The sequence below is a fragment of the Rattus norvegicus genome, chromosome 12 (genome assembly GCF_036323735.1).
Source record: "Rattus norvegicus strain BN/NHsdMcwi chromosome 12, GRCr8, whole genome shotgun sequence".
NCBI lineage: Eukaryota > Metazoa > Chordata > Mammalia > Rodentia > Muridae > Rattus > Rattus norvegicus.
The window spans coordinates 51571504-51594669 of NC_086030.1; the positions used below are offsets into that span (position 1 = coordinate 51571504).

A 23166-nucleotide genomic window follows, 5' to 3' on the forward strand; every position below is an offset into this window, starting at 1 on the left:
CAGTGGATATTGAATTTTGTCATGTGATACTTCTGTGTCTAGTAGTGTGATTTGTGATTTCTCTTGAGTCTAAACACTTAAATTGCAGAATACTTTAGAATAGGAAAGCATATCTTCGTCCGAGAGTTTTAACAGGATCTCCTCCAGTATAACCCACATGGTGTTTGCTGTGTCTACTTTTTTCACCAGGTTTCATTTTCTTTACCAAGAAATTACCTAGCCTCTTTCCACAGTCGTTATTTTGATGCTCAGGTTACTTGTAACTGACTGAGGCCTCTTCTAGCTGGCTCTAGTATATTTTTGACATGTCCCTACCCCTTCATAGCACAAAATGTTTAAGATTTATCTTCTGGGCTGTGTGTGCTTGTTTATTTCTGTAATTCAGCACTTAGGAGTCAAGAAGCAAGAAAATTGTTGCAAATTTAAGGCTAGCTTAGTCTATGCAGTGAGTTCTAGGCCAGGCAGAGCTACTTAGTAAGACCCCGCATCAAATTGAATAGCTAGTTAGGTAGCTAGCTAGATAATACATCTTGGTTCTTTTTTTCAGAGCTAGGGATCGAACCCAGGGCCTTGTGCTTGTTAGGCAAGCGCTCTACCACTGAGCTAAATCCCCAACCCCTGCATCTTGGTTCTTGATCTAGACTTGAGATCAGCCAGAGACATTGTTCATTTTTGTGGGGAGCAGTAACCTGATTTTACTATTTATGATTTCATTATAATGATCTTAGAGATAAATATTTTTTTAAAAAGATTTTATTCTTACTGCTTTTATTTATGTATGTGTGTGTCTGTGTGTGTGTTATAGTTATAGAGAGGCTTTGGATTCTCTGGAAGTGGAGTTCCAGGTGATTGTGAGCCACTTGTTGTGGGTGCTGGGAATCAAACTTAGAACCTGTAGCAGAGCAGCTAGTGCTCTTCATGTGAGCCATCTCCCAGACCCTGAAGGTGAATTTAAATGAGAACATTTCAGACAGTTAGGTTGGCTGTAATGGCACATGCCTTTATTCCCAGCACTGGAAGGCAGACACAGACAGGTCTCTGTGAGTTCAAGGCCAGCCTAGTCTACATACTGAGTTTCAGAACAGCCAGAACAGTTTTACATAGTAAAACCCTGTCTCAAAACAATTAAGCAAACAACAAAAAGAAAATTTATGTGTGGATACCTGTCAGTATTTGGAGAAGTGCAGTGTATTAGTGCATTTATAAGAGCAGTGGGACTGTGGAAGGTAAAGGGCACCTACAAATATATGAACCATGCCTAACGTGTTCAGTGCAGACTAAGCCATTCAGATTCACACTTCAACATATTCAGTGGTCAGAGAGGAGGTCTAAGGAAGAGAGGTTTGTTTATGTGAGTACGTAGTGATTTTTCACCCTCTTTTGGTAGAGTGTGCTTGATCTAGGCAAGAGGAGACAGTTTGCTTCACCTGGAAAAGATGAGAGATGAACATGTTCCTGACTCAGCAATGTATGCCAGAGGAACTTTTGAATTTTGTGTGTACCAGATCCTAGGTGTGGTGGATGTTCTCAAGCAGTGTTGTGTGTATACCCCTAACTGGAAAAAAAACCAAGATCCTTTGGCAGCAGCATGAGCCCCAATGGCTATGTATATTGAGGCAGAGGAGTATCAACCAGAGTGCCCTTTAAGTAAATGAGAGCTGTGCCACAAAGTCAAGACTCATTAGAAAGCAGAACTCAGCAGACACTAGAGAAGTCTGTCAGTGGTGAAACCATAAAGACAAGCACACAGCTCCCAAAATGAATGACACGGGGGCGGGAGGTGAGGGAGTTCTTAAGTGTGTGGTCATTGGTCTCAATCCAACTATTATTTTCTTTCTTTTTTTTAAAGATTTATTTATTTATTCTATATAAGTACATTGTAGCTGTCTTCAGACACATCTGAAGAGGGCATCAGATCCCATTATAAATGGTTGTGAACCACCATGTGGTTGTGGGAATTGAACTCAGGACCTCTGGAAGAGCAGTCCGTGCTCTTAACTGCTGAGCCATCTCTCCAGGCCGAGTCCAACTATTCTTGATTATTGGTTGTTTTGTTTTGTTTTGTTTTGTTTTGTTTTGTTTTGTTTTGTTTTGAGGTAGGCTATTTCCATGTACACCCAGCTAGTCTGAGTAGACTGGGCTGGCTTCAAAAGTGCTGGGATTAAGGGCATGAGCCATACCATGCCAGCCTGGTCCTTCAAAAATAATTTACTCATATTCATTCATATGAATTCATTCTCATTCTCATTCATTCATTCTGCCGTCCCCCCTCCCCCAACAATGTGTATATATAGAGAGTCATTTTTCTTTTTTAGAGTTTCACTGTGTAGCTCTATCTTGGAACTTGTTATGTTGACCAGGCTGGCCTGGACCTCACAAAGCTCTGTCTACCTCTGCCTTCCACAGGTGTGCACCAACCACGACGTTTGTTGTGAGTCAGTGCTTTGTCTACCTCCCATCTCACCCTGGAAGTGCTAGGATTACAGATGAACACACTGCATCTGGCTTTATGTGGATGGTGGGGATCAAGCTTAGGCCATTTAGGCTTGCACACTTCCTGCTTTAGCTGTTGAACCATCTCCTCTATCCTATTATTGGTATTTCAGTGGTATGCAGTGACTTGCTCCATTTTCCTTCTCACAGAGTAAAATCACAAGCACATATGGGAGTCAGAGGACTATGAACTGTAGCAGTCCTGCCTCTGCTTCCAAACTGCATTACGTGTATGCTACCTACCACATGGCTGACTCCTTTATGTATTTTATCCATTTGAGATCTGTAGTCCATTCAGCTGGTGTTCAGGTTTGGGTTTTTGGTCTCCATAGGGAGGTGCTCTTAAGGGTGTAGTATTTGTGAGTCAGAAGCGGGTTAGTGTATGGGGTTTGACATATGTTACATCATGTTTAGCCAAGAATAGTGATGGAGAAAGTGATATATATCTTCATCCCAACATTCATGTTCTCACATATGTTGTTCTGACAACTACAATAAACATTCTAAAAAGAATTTCAGGATGGATTTTGGTTTATGTAGCTGTTTGTGCTAATCTGAATACAGATCCAGAGCTCTCTGTGTTACCTTTTTTTTTTTTTTTCCAGAGCTGGGGACCGAACCCAAGGCCTTGCGCTTGCTAGGCAAGTGCTCTACCACTGAGCTAAATCCCCAACCCCTCTCTGTGTTGTCTTATGAATGTGTTCATGTTTTTATGTGTATACTGGAAAGTTTATAGGCATGGCATGGGATCTTAATCTATTTTACTGTACTTTTTTTATCTTTATTAACTTGAGTATTTCTTATTTACATTTCGATTGACATGTTTTTTAAAGAATGAATTTTATTTTATTTTATTTTGAATTTTTATTTATTTATTTTGAGGCAGGGTCTCACTATGTAAACCTGTCTGGCCTCGAACTCATAGACTCTTGTCTCCTAAGTGCTAGGATCTTTAAGGAGCCACCAAGTCCAGCTGTTTGTTTTTGTTTTTTTTTTTTTTAAGATTTTTATTTTATGTACTTGAGTGTTCTGTTGACATGTATGCCTGTGGCAACCAGAAGAGAGCATTGGATACTGTGGAACTGGAGTTAGAGAAGTTTGTTAGCTACCATGCGAGTGCTGGGAATCAAACACTGGGCCTCTACAAGAGCAGAAAATGCTCTTAATCACTTTGTCATCTCTCCAGCTCCACTGGACATGCTTTTGAAAAGAAGGCTCAGGTGGGTTTTGTATTTGCGTTTTCTGTACCAAATTGCAATGTCTGAAAACTTTGAATTAAGAGATAACAGGTTACTGAGTCTCTTTCACTTATAGATGTCTTTAAAGGTTTCTTCTTTGACACCATTCTATTTTTGGTGACAACACCAGGCTTACAAAAACTATGGTCCAGACATTTAGCCAGCAGTTTCCCGGTGATAGAAGTCTTCCTCCAGGAGGAGGCAAGTGTATTCTCGTGTAGGTACCAACCATTTGAGTTGGATCTTCTGTAGGCTACTTGTCTTTCATTCTTTCCACTGTTCTTTCCCATGTTGTGTTGTCTAGGCTCTGAATAACACATAACATTCATTCATTCAGTGTGTGTGTATGTGCAAGCACAATTGTCACTGTAGGAGCACAGTGCATGGCATATGTATGTAAGTTCAGAGAACAACCTTGGGAACTTGATTGTTTTTTTTTATCTTGTATGTATCAGGGATCTCTCATGTATGTAACTCAAGTTATCAGGTTTGGTGGCAAGCTAGGCTATCTTACTGTTGTTCCCTGGCTAACTTTGAAGACTAGAGTTTCTTCATGTAGTCCAGGCTGACCTTAAAGTTGCAGATTATTAGGATTACTACTGTGGCCTACTGTATCTCTCTACTGTGTTGCAGCTGCAGATGTGTTCTCCTCTAAAGCAGGTGGTACTTAACCTCTTAGTTTCTTATCTTGCCTTCTGCATGCTGCCTGGGTGTCTGTCTGCCTGTGTGGTTAATGATCAGCCGTACTTCTAACACCTGCCAGTCAGAGGTAGGCAAGGAGATCAGGCCTCCTCTGTTCAGCAGTCTCTATTCTTCCTGTCATCCTTCTACAGTGTTTGAGGACTGCCCTCATGCCACATGCCAACTTTGGGAAACTTGCTAAGTTCCTTTCCAGAACCTGTATCACCTGCTGTCTCTTTGTTGTTCTGATGTTTCATTTAGAGCTTATGATTATTTGTAATATGTCTCCTCTAACTGCATGCAAGCCACTTTTCTCTAAAAAATACCTGTCTTGAATATATAAGTGATACCCACTTGTTTCAGAGTATTTGGAAAACTAAGAAAAGTACACACACATGAATTATCTATAATCCTATTTACAGAGAAGCCACTGTTAACATGTTTTGATTTTTCAGATCATTTCTTTCTTCCCTTTTTGTCTACCTCTTGTCTCAGGGCTTCTGTGACCAAACACCATGACCAAAAGCAAGTTGTGAAGGAAGGGGTTTGTTTGGTTTATACATTTTTATACATTGTAGTGTAACACTGAAGGAAGCCAGGATAGGAACTCAAATAGGGCAGGAACCTGGAGGCAGGAGCTGATGTGGAGCCCATGGAGGGGTGCTGCTTACTGGCTTCTTCTACATGGCTTGTTCAGCCTGCTTTTTTTTTTTTTTTTATAGAACCCAAGACCACCAGCCTAGGGGTGGCACCACCCACAGTGGCCTGGGCCCTCCCACATTAATAACTAGTTAAAAAAATTCTCAATTAAGGCTCTCTCCTTTCAGATAACTCGAGCTCATGTCACCACACTCTCTGTCTCCTGCCTTCTCCTTTCTCCTATCTTTGTTAAATATGAACCACCTCTGTGCTCACTGTAGGCTGCAGGGGTCAAACCCTGCCTCCCTCTAGGCCTTCAGGCCTAGAGGTAGTTCAGTACCATGCGCATGGCATACTCTTGATTAGCTCCAGCAACTGGTGTTTAAGGTGCCCTACTTGAGGAGATAGGAAGACCCAAGTCCTTTAGAGATAGATTCCACAGCCTATAGCTACTGGGGAGCACTGCTGTTTGCGACCTGCTGAGATGGCAGGGACAGTTTCAGATGGAGATCTGTCTGACTCTTTGCTTTCATGGTTTTTGATTGTCTTGTTTTTTATTTTTTGGAGAGGGTCTCACTATTTATGCCCAGGTGGTCTCCCACTGAAAGATTTTTCTACTTCTGTTTCCTGAGTGCTGGGATTACAAGCCTGTTCTGCCCAACTTCAAGGTCTCTTAAATTTTTATTTTTTATACAGGGCCTTACTCTATAGCCCTGTCTGGCCTAGAACTCATTATGTAGACCAGAGTAGCTTCACTCAGATGTATCCACCTACCCCTGCCCCCTGAGTGCTGAGATTAAAGACATGTACCACCAAGCCTGGCTATTTATTTAGGTCAGTTTTTGGTTTATAGCAGAACGGAAGAAATAAGGTAAAGATTGTCCAATTCAACCACTTCCTTGTCTTTCACATTCAGACACATGTGGAGCCTTATTGCTATTGACATCATCCACAGGGGTTCACTTGTTTAACCCATCCTGCATGGACATTATCGTCACCCAGAGTTTTGTACATGTTGGGACACCCTCTTGTTTCTATGTTTTTTGTAGGTTTAGACTGCCATGATGATCAGATACAACATGCTGCATTCTACCCATTCCTCCCCACTTCTTGATGATCAGATGCAACATGCTGCACTCTACCCATTCTTCCCCACTTCTTGTAACCACAGAACATTTTCTGGCCTCATAGCTTTTCTTTTTACAGAATGTCAGATGCAGGTAGCTGAAACCATGTAGCTTGTACAGATTGGGTTCTTCTACTTTAATCCTTACTTAAATAGCAACATTCTTCATTTGCATATACACACATATACATACATACACACCTTGAAGATTCAGAGTAGAATCTTAGTTATTAGTTAAGGTTTTTAATGTATTCCACAGTAGGAAGACACCTGTACTTTTCCTGTGTTACTGAGTTTTTGTTGTGAAATTGGGCCAGGTAGTATAATTTTAGGTCAGCCAAAGCTGTAGTTTCAGAACTAAAAGAAATATTTCCCAGTTCAGCCCTCTTGTTGTTATTCAGTAATTAGAGCTAGTACCGAAGGTTGTAGATTGGTGATGATTTGAAATTCCATTTAAACCAGAATTAATGGGTCTTTGCAACTCCTTTTTTTCTCTTCTGAGGTAAGTTAGAATCTCACATTCTGATACATCAATGTACATTACATGTGTGTGTGTTTAAAGACATTGGGTAGGTAGGTAGGTAGGTAGGTAGCAACCTCCATATAAAGGAATTAAGGTCAGTGTTTGGGATAGGTATGGTAGCTGTAGTGTGTGTTATTCTTCTGATGGTTATAACAATAAGAATGTCTATAACAATAAGAATCTCATTGGTTTTTTTTTTTTTTCTAGCACCAAGCCCTGACTGGGAGCCTAGTGGTGGGGCCTGGCAGTACCACAGAAGCTGACCCCTTTAAGAGGCAACAGGTGATGCCACCCACAGGTACGTCCAGCATGACCAGCAGTGCAGTGCAGTGGCAGTGTTGTTGCCACATGTTTCTAGAGAACTTAATTTCTACTTTCAAAGTTAATTTTTGTTTGGGTTATTAGCAACTAAAATATTTGCATAAATTTTGAAGTTAGAAGTTTATCAGTTGATTTTGTGTACTCCGTCTAACTTCCCATGAACAACCATTATGTATGGCTCGCTGTTAGTGCTACCTAGCCACCTTTTAATCAATTAGTTGGTTTTTGAGACGGGGTTACTTTGAGTAGTCTTGGCTATCCTGAACTTGCTCTGTAGACCCAACTGGCCTTAAATTTACAGAGATCTCCATTTGCCTCTGCCTCCCAAGTGCTGGAATTAAGATGTGTGCCACCACTGTCCGGTAGGAGGCCTTTCCCCTCACTCCATAATGTGATGACATCTTTTATTTTTTCTTTTTTAATGTGAGAGTCTCAAGAAGGTGACACATAGTTGCCCTCTGACTTTATGTCTGATTCTGCAACCACAGCAGGGACTACTTTTATTATTTTGTGATTTTCACAGATGTTCTTCTGTTTATACTCCAAATTTCCTTGCATATGAGACATTGTGAAAAAAATTCAGATATAAACATATAGACAAGAGTTACTTAAAAAAAAAAATGACCATAATGGGTCACTTTCCCACTTAGTGTATCTGAATCTCCATTGTCAGCACCATGGCACCGTGTTCCATTGTGTGGATGAACCTTTAATAATAATAAAAGCTCCTGCTATTATTATTACTGTTATTATCATCATCATTATGTACTGTCTCATGAGACCGGGTTGGCCTATAACTCTCAATTTAGCTCAGGCTGGCCTTGAACTTGGAGGGACCCTCCTGCCTCTGGCTCTCCAGTGCTGTGTTTACAGGTGTGTGCCACTGCACATGGCTTTGGACAGTTGACTTTTATCAATCAGTCTTTGTCAGTCTTCCCTGGTTATCACCACATCTTTTTTTTTCCTGTCAGAATGAGCAGAGACTTATCATTTAGTCTGAAAAGTTCCTTTGTCTTATCTGGTAGCTGATCTGAAGGAACAGCTTCCCAGGTCCCCAAGGAATAAGATGTAATGTTGCTGGCAGATTGCCTGCCACCAAGCATGTCCAATTCCATTAACTGTCAGTAGTCTCTGGTTCTCTCACTTCTGTCTGTTTTCCTAACTTTAATAAATCTTGTAATCTCTGGTGGCCAGCCGAAGGGTGAAGTCATACCTCCTGTTTGTATGTGGATGTCTGATCTGAGCAAGGTTGTACAGGAGCTTTTATTGCTCATTAACTACTTGTGACTCTGTTCCTGGCTCGCTATTGATGTTCTCTGTCCACTGTCCTGGGCATCGAAACTTCTCATGTTATTTGTGAGCGCCTTGAGAATAGTTAAGTGGGCCGCTGCCAGTCACATGTTGCAATGTCTCTCCTTGTCCTTTGGCCTTTGTATAATGCCTTTATTTGTACTTGCAAAATTTTAATGAAACTATATCAGCCTTATCCCTTATAGCATAGAAGGGCTTCCCTTTTCAAAGATTATAAAACCACTTATATGTTTTTTTCTACTACTTCTATGATTTTATTTTTACATGAAACGACACCTTTCTTGAAAATTATTCTAGAGCAGTCTAAGAGACCTCGTCTTGAAGTGGGTCATCCAGGGGTAGTTTTCCAGCATCCAGGGGTGAATGCAGGAGTCCCTCTGCAGCAGTTAATGCCAACAGTCCAAGGTAAGACCCAGAAGTAGAGCAGTGCTCTTAGCTTGTCATGAGGGAATGTCCAAAACCTGGAGCCCAGCCCACATTAGAGCCATGTAGTCAAGGGAGTGTAATGAAAATGGAATTTCCCACATGGGAACATGTCTCTGCACCCCAGTCAATTCAGTATTGAGAAAGCCCCCAGAGACAGGTTCTTGACATTCTAGTGGAAGCCAGACTTCTCTGCATTGTGCTTTCCAGTGATTTTATTTCTGTGTTCTTGATTGCTACTGCTGTCAGATACCCTTGGTTATTAATGCTTGTTTTGCTTAGTATTAACTTGTGCAATAGTTGGGTGCATTCTTTCCTTCTCTGTGTGCTCATCCTGACCTTAGGTTTGTTCTAGGACACTCCCATTTTGACTGTAACAGTTCTCATGTGAGAGGCAGAATGTCCAGTGTGTATCCTTGTGACTCATTTGGTAGAAGCTGCTATGCACTGAGGTCAGTGCTTTGGGCTTTCTTATTTTTCAGGAGGGATGCCTCCAACTCCTCAGGCCACACAGCTTACTGGACAGAAGCAGAGCCAGCAGCAGTACGACCCTTCCACAGGGCCTCCTGTGCAGAACGCCGCCAGTTTGCATACCCCACCACCACAGCTCCCTGCGAGGCTGCCTCCGGCCAGTGTCCCAGCCACAGCCCTCCCTTCCACCTTACAGTTTTCACAGCAGTCACAGATGGTGGAGGCTCCAACTCAGCTCCAAATCCCAGTGAAGACTCAACAGCTAAATGCCCCTATCCCTGCCCCCCTGCCCAGCCAGCTCCCTGCTCCTTCTTCACAGCCCGCCCAGCCGGCCCTACATGTTTCGATGCCCGGGAAGGCGCAGATGCAGACCTCTCAGCTTTCCTCCCAGACTCAGGTACTCTGTGGACATTGGCTGTTTTACTAGTGAGGTGCAGAAGAAAAGAGGAAACAGTCTGCAAAAGTGGCTTGGCTTGCTGTCTAGGTATTTGGTAGGGTGGTCTGCGCTGAACCTGCAATTCCTGGAAGCAGCTTTACTTGCCCTCTTAGCACAGTTGGTTATTGTAGCAGTTGCAAATTAATTTTATTTGGCTTTGTAATAACAATTATTAAAGTAATAGAAAACCATTATTATTGTTGCTGTTAGTAGAGAAAATCTCGACCTGTTGAGTCACATGCTATTCAGAGGGCATTGTATTCATCACCCCATTTGGTCTTTTGGGAACTCATAGATGGTGACCAATTTTACCAGTCATGAAAGTTGTGGGACTGACCCAAAGAGATGAAGTGACAATTCAGTATTGACTCTAGTTTTGATCAAGGGTGAAGCTGGGCTTTTCACCATCAGCTAGGCTTCCTCCTTTGATGCTGCCTTTTCTGTTTTGCCAATACTATGAATTCCACAAGTGTGTACAGCACTGTGCCTGTTGTAGTGTTGAACATGCTGCTCCTCACTGATTTTACACTTATGTGGGTTTGTGAGTCCTAACCCAGTTCCTGGAGTCCAGTGAGATTGTGTGGGCACACCAGCTGTAGGGCATAGGTGGGAACCAGCACTGGTCCCCTTTGTTCTCACCGCCCTTATATTAATAAGGGAGCTAACCCAGAAGAACTTTTCAGTTCCAGTTAGGATATATAGTAAGGACTTAAAACAGATGGGAACAGAAAGGAAAGAAGAACGATCTGTACTGATAGCCATGTGCTGTGGTAATGAGTTCATTGGCATTAGTTTTTCACCTTAGCAATTCTGAGAAGTTCAGGCCACAAGGTTAAAATCTTGCCATGTCATCAGCTAAGTGGTAGAACTCTGTGTAACTCTTGGGTTATTCTAGACTTTTGAGCCAGGCTGGTATGGAGGCCTCCTGCACACTTGGTTAGGTTTCCCCAGGGCCACTAAACTCTGTCCCTATAGCTGGCTGGTGGCTGGCTGACTTTCTTTTTCTTTCCCTTCTTTCCCTTTTTTTCCCTCCCTCCCTCCCTCCCTCCCTCCATCCCTCCCTCCCTCTGTCCATCTTTCCTTCCCTAAACAGTATTTTCTTTGTATCCCTGGCTGTCCTAGAACTCACAGAGATCCGCCTGCCTTTCCCTCTGTCTCTGTCTCTGCCTCTGCCTCTGCCTCTGCCTCTGCCTAAGTGCTGGGAGTAAAGGTGTGCACCACTACACTTGACTCCCTGTGGCTTTCATGAGAGTGATCTTTCTTCTCTCAGAATCACAGTCTAGACTTATAGCAGCACTGGGTTTTCTTATCTTTATTTTCTGCCTTTGTTGTTAAAAGGATGAGCTATGATAAATAGCTTTTAAGAAACTGTACAAGGATGGAGAGGTGATTAAGTGGTTAAGAGAACCTCAGAATCCTCTTGCAGAGAGAACCTGAGGTCAGCTTGCAGCATCCACATTGAATGGTTCACAATGTGAAAGACCAGTTCCATGGGTTCTGACATCTTCTGACCTCCAAGGGCACTCATGTGCATATACATACCCACACAGAGACACATATATAAATAAAGTCTTTCAAAAATATAAAATAAAACAAAACCATAAATCTATAGAAATCCATTACCTAGTTGGACCTCATAACACAGGTCTGCAATAACAGCTACATGGGAGGTTGAGGCAGGAGAATTGCCACCCTAAGGCTTTGTTGGCAAACTTACGGACCCCGTTGCAAAAAGTAAAAAGGAAGCTGAGAAGACTATGCCTAGAATGCAGGAGGTCCTAGGGTCAGCCCTCAGTGTGGCGGGAGGATGGAAGAGGCCCTTGCTTCTTGTGAGTTGGACTGGGATCAACCCCTCCTCTCTGTAAAGGGCCATAGGAGAAAGCTTTTGGCTTTGCAGGCCATACAGTTTCTGTGAATCTCTCAGCTTTGTTCTGAAAACATCACAAACAATTTGTGAGTGTATAGAGGTGGCTACATTCCCTCAACACTTTTCCATATCTGTGTGCCTTCTGGGCCCTTTGAGGTAGATACTAAAAGTCGAGGTCATTGCTAAATCTTGAGACTTGGTCTGCTGAGTCTTCCTTGTCCTGGTGCTCCTGACTGGCCTTCCTGCTAGTCTGTTCCTGGCTTTCACCTGTCTCTAAGTGACCTCCTTCCTGAGCTCCTGGGAGAATTTCACACAGACTTGCTGGAGTTGAGGCCCCTTTTGTGAATGTGGTTTCTGGACAGTAAGAAAAGTCTTCTACCTCTCCACCCTTCCTGCCATAAGAGACATACATGGATGTTAAAAAGATGCAAGATGCCAAGCTGGGTCATGGTGGCTCTCTCCTGTAATCCTGGCACTCAAGAGGCTGAGGCAGAGAATGGAGAGTTCAAGGCCAGCCTGGGCTACAATATTGAGCTTTTGTCTCTAAAAAAAAAAAAAAAATACATAAAAACAATAAGCTCAGCTGACACTTGGATGATGTTATTACATAAAAATATAATAAAACATAAAGTCTAGTTTAGCCCATTATTCATTTTTTTCTACAGCTAAAACAAAAACAGTTCTTTGCGAATTTTGTTTTGCTCTAAATTAAAGGATGAAGGGACTCTGGCTCATGGTTTGAGGGTACAGCCCATTATGATGGTGAAGTCATGGCAACAGGGGTGTGCGTTGTCTGGTCACATTGTATATGCAATCATTGAGCAGAGGGAGATGAATGAAAGGCTGGTGCTCAACTATATGGCTTCTAACGGCTTTTTATTGTTACTTCATGATTAAAGCAAGTGCTTTTCCTTACTTATATGCCTTTAAATTAAACTTATTGAACAAACTAAACTTAGCTTCAAAATTAAAATTAATTTAGACTCAAAAAGCATTATAAGAAAACATCTTCCCAAAAATGCAAGGAAAAAAGTTGCACGTGATGCTGTGTACCTGTAATCCCAGCCCCCAGAAGGCTGACCCAGGAAGATAAGAGTTCAAGGCCTACTTAGGTTATACAATCAAGGGAATTTTTTTTTTTTTTACTTTGTTTGGTTTGGTTTACTTTAAAGGGAAAAGAAAACAAATTGCTTTTTAAAAGAGGACAAAAAGCTGAAGAAAAGGAAAAGCTTTCACGAGCTCTGAGATAATAACCACAAAAGTGCAATTTATAATGGAGGTTTTGTTAGGTTCTATGTAGAACAGCAGTTTAATCTTTGGACACCATCTCTCTTGCGGTTGTGAGTTGCGGTTTGTGTTGGGATTAATTTTGTGTGCATGTGTTGCCATGGAGAGAGAGGAAGGCACTAACTGTGCTCGCCTGTGCTGGCCAAGCTCTCTGGAATTTGGGCACTCTGAACCATAGAAGCCTTGTCCTGACCCTGATTCACTTGTCTTCTGCCCACTAGACAGTGGCATCGACCAGGCCCCCCTTGGAGTCTGCCCAGCCCTGCCAGAGGTCTCTGCCCACTTCTTCCTCTTCCTCATCCCTTGTACCTGTGAGTGGCTCAGGCCCTGGACCCTCGCCTGCTCGTTCTTCACCAGTGAACAGACCCTCTTCTGCCACCAACAAAGCTCTGTCTCCTGTCACTTCTCGGTCTCCAGGGGTAGCAGTATCAGCTCCCCCTAAGCCACAGAGTCCTGCTCAGAATGCAGCCTCATCCCAGGATGGTTCTCAGGACAAGCTGGCAGAACAAATAACACTGGTAAGTGTGCATAGGCAAATATGGGGCATATTTGTTTGGTTTGGGGGTCTCCTTATTTTCTAGACTAGCCTCTAGTTCCTGGGTTTGGGAGATCATGCTCCCTACTTGGCCAAGAGAGTAGCTGAACAAAATAAGGAGGTATGTCACTGTATAACACAGCCGGGATTCACAAGTATTCTGGTTTGTGACATGTACTTAATTATTTTAAGGCTGTGACAGAAACTAAATACTTGGTTTATTATTGGAAACCATTACTGGGGCCAAATAATGCAGTTTTTTCTGCTAAAAGTAGACTCATAGACGTCTTTGCCTTGTGGTGAAACTGACTGTGGTAGGATTGATGGACTGGAGCACCCATCCTCAAGAGGCAGTTGCTGCCCAATACTTGGTACTTAGGTTTTGTTGGATGACTGTTTTGTTCAACTTGCTCAAAAGATTTAAAAGAAGCATACATTTGTCTTGCTCTTTAGAGACGGCAGGATCACTACTGCTTGGTTTTCTTGAGGTGTCTGGGAGAGTCTGACTCTGTTGTGTTCTTGTAGAGCCTCCTGATTCTGCATGTTTATCTCAAACTGTCCTCCTTGAGTCTCTTTCAGTTCCTGAGCCTTTTACACAGTAAGGTTTAGCAGAGTACGTTAAATTATGCTGACCCTCACCGCCACATCCATGTTCCTTACAGGAAAACCAGATCCATCAGCGAATAGCAGATTTAAGGAAGGAAGGCTTGTGGTCCCTAAGGCGACTGCCAAAGCTTCAAGAGGCCCCACGCCCAAAATCTCACTGGGACTATCTGTTGGAAGAGATGCAGTGGATGGCCACAGACTTTGCCCAAGAGCGGAGGTGGAAGTTGGCTGCTGCTAAAAAGGTAAGTTTGAATCATGGGTAGTCATTCATATTTTGTGTCTGTTGGAGTAGTTGGGATTTAAATTGCTGTAAGTGGCAGTGGGTCAGATTCTTGCCCCATTCCCTGAAGACTTTTGAATTCTAATGAGTGGAGAGAGGTGGTAACTGACTGAGACAGAGTCCTTAGTGCCAGAGCAGACACAGCTCCTACTGCAGTACTGGTGCAGAGGTTGGGTCCCTTTTTCTTCCAGTTTGCTTGCCAAGTAGGATTAGGGTTCATTCAGGACACCCAGAGCTGGTTAGGTGATTGCGAAGGGTGGGAGCTGGAGCCAGACCTAGGATGATCGGTCAGGTGTTCATTCCCTCCTTCACTTCTGCTTTTGCTCTGTGACTGAGCTGTCTCTGGTTCTGGTAGAGAGTTTGTCCCATTTTATTATTTCCACAGCAAGCAGGTCCTTCAGAGACTTGAGAGGTGGCACTGTTCACGCTACAAAAGTGAAAATAAAACAGGTTTCATTGTTTGCATATCCAGGCTTCTCAGCATAGATTCTTTGTCCTCTGGCTATGCACCTCCATCTTTTACTCTTCTCTTTATCTGGTTTAGGAAGGGAAGACCTGAGACAAAGGGTCTCAGATTAGATCTATAGACATAAAAAAAACAAAAAGCCCAAAACCCTTTAAATATTTGTTACAAAGGAACATGGTCCTGGACATGTGTTTAGTGGGGTGGACACACGGACTAGTGTGGAGAGGTTGGAGACTGGGCATGTGGACTCCAGGCTGGGCAGGCAAGAACTGGCTGGTGGGGTAAGGTAAGCTAAAAAGCAGCACAGAATCCAGAGTTCTCAGTGTTGTGCCAGCTCTGCACAGTAAGCCTACAGGTACCTCTCCTTCTCACTGACACAAGGAGAGACAGACGGCATCTCCAAGGAGTGTGAAGCCATGAGTGGATTGGTGAGAGACTAGTGCATGGTGTCATTATTGCTTTTCTATATCAGCTGAGGTAGACTGTGACTTTAGGCATGGGCTCTATACTGAGTCATTTCTTACCCTCAGTTGTCCTACTTTGTGGAGATGTGACTGCCAGGTATTTAGAGTATTCCCACTGACTGATAGCTTAGAAGTAGAATCTTGGTCTAGAGAGATGGTTCAGTGGTTAAGAGCATTCACATGGGAACTCATAACCATCTGTAACTCAAGTTCCATGAGATCTGACTTCTCTTCTGCCTCTGCAGGTACACACATGGTGCATATATACCTATATTGAGGCAAAAACATGCAAATACATTTTTAAAAATTAAAGTCTTAAGCCAGAGATGGTGGATTGTGACTTTAATCTCTGTTTTAGGATTAAACGGCTGAGGCAGGTAGAACTGTGAGTTAAGACCCAGGCTGGTCTATACTGTGAGTTCCAGGTCAGCCAGAACTATATAGGGATACCTTGTGTCTTAAAAATAAATAAAAGTAAGATCTACCTTCCATCTGAGATGTAGTTCACTTGGCAGAGTGTTTGCCTAGCAGGCCGGAAGCTGTGCATTTGATCTCCAGCACCATACAACAGGCGTGGTGACACACATGTGTAATCTAACATTTGGGAGGTAGAGATAAGAGAGAGGGTGAGAAGTTCAAGATCATTTTTGGCTCATAGTGCATTTGAGGCCAATCTGGGATTCATAGGATCCTGCCAACAACACCAAAAGCCACACATCTTAACAACAAAAAGAAAACCTTAAAAACCCCTCAGTTTGGGGACTGGTAAGATAGCTCATCTGTTAAAAGTACTGGTTACCTTTTCAGAGGAGACCCTGATTTTGACTACAGTGCCCACCTCTGTGGTTGCTCATAACCATTTGTAATTTTGCTTCCAGAAGAGCTGTTGTCTTCTTGCCTTCTTAAGCACTGCTCACACATGCAGGCAAAACACTTAGACATGAAAAAATAAATACATCTTTTAAAAGTAAGTGTGTGCTTCAGTAGCACATATGATAAAATACAGAGGAGATTAGTATAACCCCTGTGTAAGAATGACACTCAGATTCATGAAGTGTTATATATATTAGGGCACTAACATTCACATGCCCCTGAACACACTATAATAAAAAGAAAGTAAGTATAAAAAACTTTTAAAAATGTCAGCAGAACCCTATCTCAAAAGTAAGTACATAAAGATCATTATATTTAGGGGAAATGTGAGTTATCTTAACCCAACAATTTCTATACATAGAGACTTAAGACATTTAGTTGCATTCATGCAATGAAATAGTGACCCTTTAGACATCTTAATTTGTGTTTGTTGAATAGGAAGATAGTATGTGAAACAGAGAAAGAAGATTTGTAGTATCATATAGCGATTCATATCTGAGAGAAATAGATTGTAAGATAACTTTCTAGAAAAGTCAGGCAAAAAATATTGAAAATATTTATTTGCCTGAAGCTATGTTTTCATCTTGCACACCTGAGAACCTAGAAGGATATACCTGACAGTGAATTATTATATGTGGCTTCATTTATTGAGTTATAGTTTCTTTTTGTGGACCACACTGGCCTTGAACTTGTGATCCTCCTGCCCCAGCCTCTTGCCTCATGTAACTCTAAGCTGAGAAATCTTATTTTTTTTCCACTCCACACAGGGTTTCACTGTATAGCACTGGCTGTCCTGGAACACACTCTGTAGACTAGGTGGCCTTTTACTTTCAGAGCATTGGGAATAAAGTAGTGGGCCACTACTGCCAAGTTAAGCTGAGAAATCTTAATTTTTTTCTATTTCTTTTTTTCCCCTCTGGCATGCTATAAGAGCACAATTTTTTTTTTTAAAGTTCTTACTTTTTCTCTATGTGTGTACACGTGTATATGGTCAGGGAACAACTTTTCGGAGTTATTGGTTCTCTTCTTCAATCCATATGGTTCTTGAGGAATCAAACTCAAGTAATTAGGCTCGGTACCAAGTACTTTACTTGCTGACCCATCTTGCCAGCTCGAGTACTGCAACTTGTTGAACTTTCCCTTGCCAGCTTGTTAGAACTGTGGCCCGGCACCATGAGGAAAAGAAACTTCGTGAGGAAAGAGGGAAGAAGGAAGAACAGAGCAGACTGAGGCGCATTGCTGCTACCACTGCGCGAGAAATAGAATATTTCTGGTCAAATATTGAACAGGTAAATGCTAGAATTCAGTGGGATCTAAAAAAATATTTAATGTATCCAAGCTGTGAGGCTGTGTGCTAGGGGCCAGATCCTCAGCAGCTCCAGAATTCATACCTATGCAGCAGGGGTCTGATCCCATTCTGACCTCTTTGCTTACCTTTGTACCCTCAGAAGCCACAGCTTTGAGGTGACAATGTAGTGAAGGTCTGTCAGGTATTCTTGATGTACTGCGGGCATCAAAAGTAAAATCTTTTTCAGAATATCTGCTCCCGTCTGCATAATCTTTCTCTCTCTTAACTTTCAAATTCTTACTATCTAATAGAATTTGAGCAGGTTAGACTTAGATACACAATAAAGAGGAGTGCACCAGACTGAGTTTTCTACTTCAACATTGTGAATGAGGTTGGCTAGCTATTTAATGTTTAATGTGCAGAATTGTACAGCTTGCATCTTTAATGACTTGCTTGTTTGTTTTTGGTATTTAGGTTGTGGAAATAAAACTACAAGTAGAATTAGAAGAGAAAAGGAAAAAAGCCTTAAATTTACAGAAAGTTTCCAGAAGAGGTATGACATTAAAACTGTTTCGTATTGCCTTTACTGATTTGGTGTGGGTGGCGGAAGACAAATGTGTGCATCCCAGCATGTGTGAAGGTCATAGGACAGCTTTGTGGAGATGGTTCTCTTCTTCCATCATGTGGGTTCTGAGGACCAAACTCCGGCTGTCAGGCTTGGTGGTAAGGATCTTCAACCTTCTGATTTTACTGGCCCAGCTATGATTTTTTTTTAATGTTTTTGCAGATTTATTTATTGTGTATTGTATGAGGTGTATGGGTGAATGTGTGCTACCATGTGCCTATGGAGTTCTAAATACAACTTAGTTTTTCTTCTGTTATATGGGTTCTAGGGATTGGCCTTAGACTATCAGGTTGATGGCAGGTGCTTTTACCCATTGAGCCATTTTATGAGGCTTTTAAAAGCAGTTTTTTTTTTAATTTTGTAATTATATTTATGTACAGAAAACTTAGCGTATATTTAACCCAGTTTAGTGGCGAGTTCTTTAGCCTTTGCCTTTTCCAGTTTGGCAATGCAAGCTACAGACTTAGGACTCAGAATGTTTCCTCCCCAGTGGCGGTGGATCTCGTCATATCTGTCATTATAATTGGTCCTAATAGCTTCTACCAGCTTAGCCTGAGCACCCTTGTCTTCCGAGTTCACCTGTGTGAAGGCAACAGTGGTGCATGTCTTCCTGTGGACCAGATGCCCCAGCCTGGCCTTTCTCTTGATGATGCAGTAGGGCACCCCCATCATTCGACCCAGGGCAGGCAGGAAAACCACCAGCTCAACGGGGTCTACATCATGAGCAATCACCACCAGCTGAGCCTTCTTGTTCTCCACCAAGGTGGTGACTGTATTGACCCCTGCTCGGAGGACAGGTGGTCTCTTAGTTGGGATGTCCCCTTTGCCAGCAGCTTTCTTCTCAGCTCGGGCCAGCAGCCTTTGCTTCCTCTGCTTTGTCTCTGGCCTGTACTTGTGGGCAAGCTTAAGCAGCTGATTCGCTGTTTGCCTGTCCAGGGCCTGGGTGAACTGGTTGATGGCAAGAGGTACTGTGAGCCGCTTGTAGAGGATGGCTTTTTGCCTGCAGGGCCATTTGACAAAGCGTGTTAGATCTCTTGTGGCTGGCTGTCCTGCCCATTGCCAAAGTTCTTGGGCCTTTTTAAAACAAAGGATTGACCACCTTTTTGGCCTCTTGTTTCTTGATGACAGTGGTGGCCAGGACCACCTTCTTCCCCTTGGCCTTCTTTTCCTTGGGCATCCTTGCTAGAGAAGAAAGAGAATTAAAAACAGTCTCAGTCTCAGGAGTAAGATGCCTCCTAGCATTTGTGAGGCCTCGTGTTTATCTTCCAGGACACATGCACACAGGCTTTGCACCTTTAGAGTATATTTTATGCAACTTCCTGGTTTTTGCTAGAGAGCTCATTGGGTCAGGGAGAGCACGTGCATGCATTTGTTCTGCTTAATTATTTTATGGTTACACGGGCACGCACACACACACACACACACACAAATATATGAATGGGGAGGATAGGATAGGATCTCACTCTGTAACTCATGTTCACCTAAAACTCAGTATGTAGGTAAGATTAGTCTTCAGTACCAGAGTGCTGGGATTAAAAGGTGTCACCACCAGGGCCAGCAACAGTCTTTTATATATACATATGTACTCGTGTGTGTGTGTGTGTGTGTGTGTGTGTGTGTGTGTGTGTGTGTGTATGTATCTCAGCTCTTTTGTCATGTGATGGTATGTGCCAGTACCCCAAAGTTGGTCAACTCTGAATGCTTTCAGAATTTAGGTCATGTTCTGGACAGTAAACAAACCAATTGACTCATTTGTCAGTCATAGGGCTCTTTGGGGATTGGGCTGGTGCAGTGCCTCTGCCCCACTGAGATATTTCTGCAGTAGTTGCTCCCCCACTTATTGAATACTTACACCAACACAAGTGGCATTCACTGTCTTTGGAATGTTGTTCCAAGAGCCCACATACCTCTCAAATTATTGGTAAGGGAGCAGCTGAGATGCTAAAGTTGTAGAAATGTAAAATGAGAGCCTGGCACTGTAATGAGAGCTTCACAATGAGACACATGTTTGAATCCCAGCACTTGACAATTAGAGGCAGGGGGCTTGTGAATTTGAAGCTAGCCTGAACTCAGTCAGTGAGACTCTGACTCCAATAAACAAACAAACACACAAACAACAACAAAACCCCAACAACAAGCACTTTTTAAAAAGGAGCCATAAGATGAAAGCAGCTGTCCTGGGTTACTGAGAGGAATGAGGCTGGGTTTATTCTACAGGGGGGAGGAGGTGGGACTCATACTTCCTGTCCTTGAATGTCGACAGCCTTAGGACTCCGTTTGCTTGCATAAGTAGACAGCACTTGCTGAATTAAAAAGCATTATTTTGCTACAGCTTTGGTGAAAATACTGTATTTTTTGTCTTTTTAGGGAAAGAGTCCAGATTAAAGGGATTCGATACATCACCAGAACACTCTATGGTGAGTACAGATGCTTGATGTGCTCTGACACAGTGGTCTTCCTATATCACCTGGATAAGTTACTAATCTATGAAATCAGTGTGCTTTGAAAATGGTGCTGGGTGATGATGGTGCACACCTTTAATCCTAGTATGCTGGACAGAGGCAGGTGGATCTCTGTGACTTTGAGGTCAACCTGGTCTACTCAGTTTCAGGACACCCAGGGCAACACAGAGAAACTCTGTCTTGAAAAACAAACCCAAAACACAAACAAGAAAAAGAAGGAAGAAGAGGGGAAGGGGAGGGGAGGAAGAGGAGGAGGAAGGAAAGGAAGAGGAGATGATGATGATACAGTGCCACTTAACCCCTCTGTACTTGGGTATGAACCTGTGAATTGAGAGAATGTGTTTGAATACAGTGACTGAGGTCTGCATCCTCACTCTGCTCCATGCTGCTATGGTTGCCCAGCAGCTGCCTGGACACCCAATCTGTGTTGCTACCTCTCACATGACTTCTATTCTCTTTCAGGATCTAGGAATATCTGGAAGGAAAAGAAAAGCTAGCACATCTTTGACTGATGATGAAGGTCTGTTCCCTACTCCTTTGATGCTTTAGGGCCTTGAGATCACAAGCAAAATGTGCAGTCTTTATTGTCATAGTTACATGGCTGTGTTGACTTTGGCCATGGACTCTTATTTTCAGTTGGTTAGAAAGTTTGATCTTTGTATTTATCCTGGAACGTTTGCATAAAAAGAGTGACTTTTGGTTCCTTCAGAGGACTTGGGGTGTTTCTGTAGCAATTTGGCGCTATCTTATTTTGTGATTCTCTGAAAACCCAGGAAAGCCTTAGAGGTGCATAGAGATGATTCAGGGCCAGGTCTGATCCTGTCTCAAGACCCCTTAGTACATTAGGGTAGATGTGCCTACCACAGTTCCTATGTTGGGCTCTTGGGGAGGAGCCCTAGTCCTGTTTAAATGTTGGCACTGGTCTCAGAGTAGAACACAGAGGTAACTCCAGTGTGAGTGACTTGAGATCAGACTGTGTCCATGGTTTCTGACCTGTTGGCAAACAAATGTGTACTGGCTCCTGGTCGTAGGAAGGAAGCAGGAGTAGAGTTTAAGGAAACACGACAGTGTGTATATAACAGGTGCTGTAATATAACAGTGTGTAATATAGCAGTGTGTAATATAACAGTGTGTGATATAACGGTGTGTGATATAACAGTGTGTGATATAACAGGTGCTGTAATATAACAGTGTGTATATAACAGGTGCTGTAATATAACAGTGTGTAATATAACAGTATGTAATTTAACAGTGTGTGATATAACAGTGTGTGATATAACAGTGTGTAATATAACAGGAGTAGAGTTTAAGGAAACATGACAGTGTGTAATATAACAGGTGCTGCATAAGTAAGTGCCCAGGGGTCACAGCAGCACGTAACTGAGTAGATGGCTTAGGAGAAGCCATCTGTGATTTGCTGGTGTGTAAATTTCCAGACTTTCTAAGTTTGAGGTTTTACTGGGGGTTGATTATTGTTTGGGAGAGTTCGGCTGTATGATTAGTGTAATAACTGTCAGTGTTAAGTTTTACTCCAAAAGATAAATCGAGTAACAGTGCCCACTGGAGCTAGGACTTTGGGTTCCCTTGTCCTGTGTTGACATAGAAACTTGGTATTCTTCAAAAGGCACTTGTTTGTCATGTGTGCTCCTGCCTTAGCATTTGTTTTTAGCTACTCTCACAGCTCTGACTGCTAGGGCAGAAGGTGGAAGACAGGCACAATTCTGGTACCTCCAGCCAAGCAGATGTCCTCTTTGAAGGACCTGGGCTGTGATTCTGCCTTTCTTTCCCTGGCTATCTGTTGATGTTGGAAGGCTAGGAGATGTTTATCAGTGCAGCTAGCAGTGGATGGGATGACTGAAAAGAGATTGGGGAGAATCCAGCCTTGTATAGTGACTTTAGATGACTTTCTTTGTAGAATATAGATGTGACTATTTGACTGATTTGTAGGCTACCTTGTTAGGTAGTGGGTTAATTTAGGGAAAGTAGGAAAAATCGGTAGGAAGTACTTTGCCTGATAGGCATGTGGTAATGTTGTTTAGCCCCAGGCTGTCCTCCAGTTGGGACTTCAGCATGGTTATCACACCTGTTACTATTCCTTCTCCTAAACCATCTACTCAGTTACATGCAGAAAAAAATGGCAGAAAGAAATTCCAGGACAGGTCTGGCTTGTCTTGAAAGGTTCCACCAGGCTGTTTGTGTTTAGGACTAGATGTGTCCAGGGCCCAGGGATGTGGAATCTAATGCCTTATCAACTTTGTTGGGTGCTAGAGGATTTGTAGCAAAGAGCTGAGGAATTTGGGGATGTGGTAGAGTGTGTGCATGTGCGCATGTTATGAGTCCACATACAGATGTGTGTGTGTGTTTGAGAAGGGAAAGTTCATCAAATAGTATGGACAAGAAGAATGCTGCTGAGGATGGAGGGTGCAGCCTTTCTAGCCAGCTCTCTCACCTCTGAGATTGCCTAGTGATGAGGAGTTGTATTTGGGGGATGCTGAAGAGTCCTTTACAAGAGTTCTGGCTCCTGTGCTAGGAGAGGGGCAAGGCCCAGGGTTAGGGCTGAGAGCGTGAGTTGGTTTAAGTTATGTCCCTTGTCTGTGGTAGGCAGTGATGAGTTCCTAAAAAGCATGCATCATGGGAAGTAAGTATATAGTCTCTCTGTGGTGGCACTGTAATGGGTGAGAAGTTAGCCAGCATTCTGAGCTAGTGAGGTCCATTGCATATTGAAAGAACCAAGTTGTGGATGTCAGGCTG

At 42.8% G+C, this 23166-nt stretch overlaps 1 protein-coding gene and 1 pseudogene across 24 annotated transcripts in view; both read left to right on the top strand.

Moving 5' to 3' along the window:
- The window catches only part of Ep400 (E1A binding protein p400), a 106971-nt gene that overhangs the window by 19839 nt on the left and 63966 nt on the right, over positions 1-23166 (top strand). For 16 of the 24 annotated variants that reach the window (XM_063271366.1, XM_063271372.1, XM_063271373.1 and 13 more), the window contains 9 exons: positions 6908-6998; positions 8630-8737; positions 9238-9623; positions 13038-13334; positions 14014-14199; positions 17189-17329; positions 17803-17881; positions 20321-20370; positions 20878-20935. In XM_063271366.1, the coding sequence (XP_063127436.1) occupies positions 6908-6998; positions 8630-8737; positions 9238-9623; positions 13038-13334; positions 14014-14199; positions 17189-17329; positions 17803-17881; positions 20321-20370; positions 20878-20935 (1396 nt within the window). Of the gene's footprint in view, positions 1-3292; positions 3714-6907; positions 6999-8629; positions 8738-9237; positions 9624-13037; positions 13335-14013; positions 14200-17188; positions 17330-17802; positions 17882-20320; positions 20371-20877; positions 20936-23166 lie in introns of those variants that run through there. The other 8 variants (XM_063271374.1, XM_063271379.1, XM_063271385.1 and 5 more) reach the window with 3 other exon arrangements.
- LOC120096100 (U6 spliceosomal RNA) lies at positions 16143-16236 on the top strand (annotated as a pseudogene).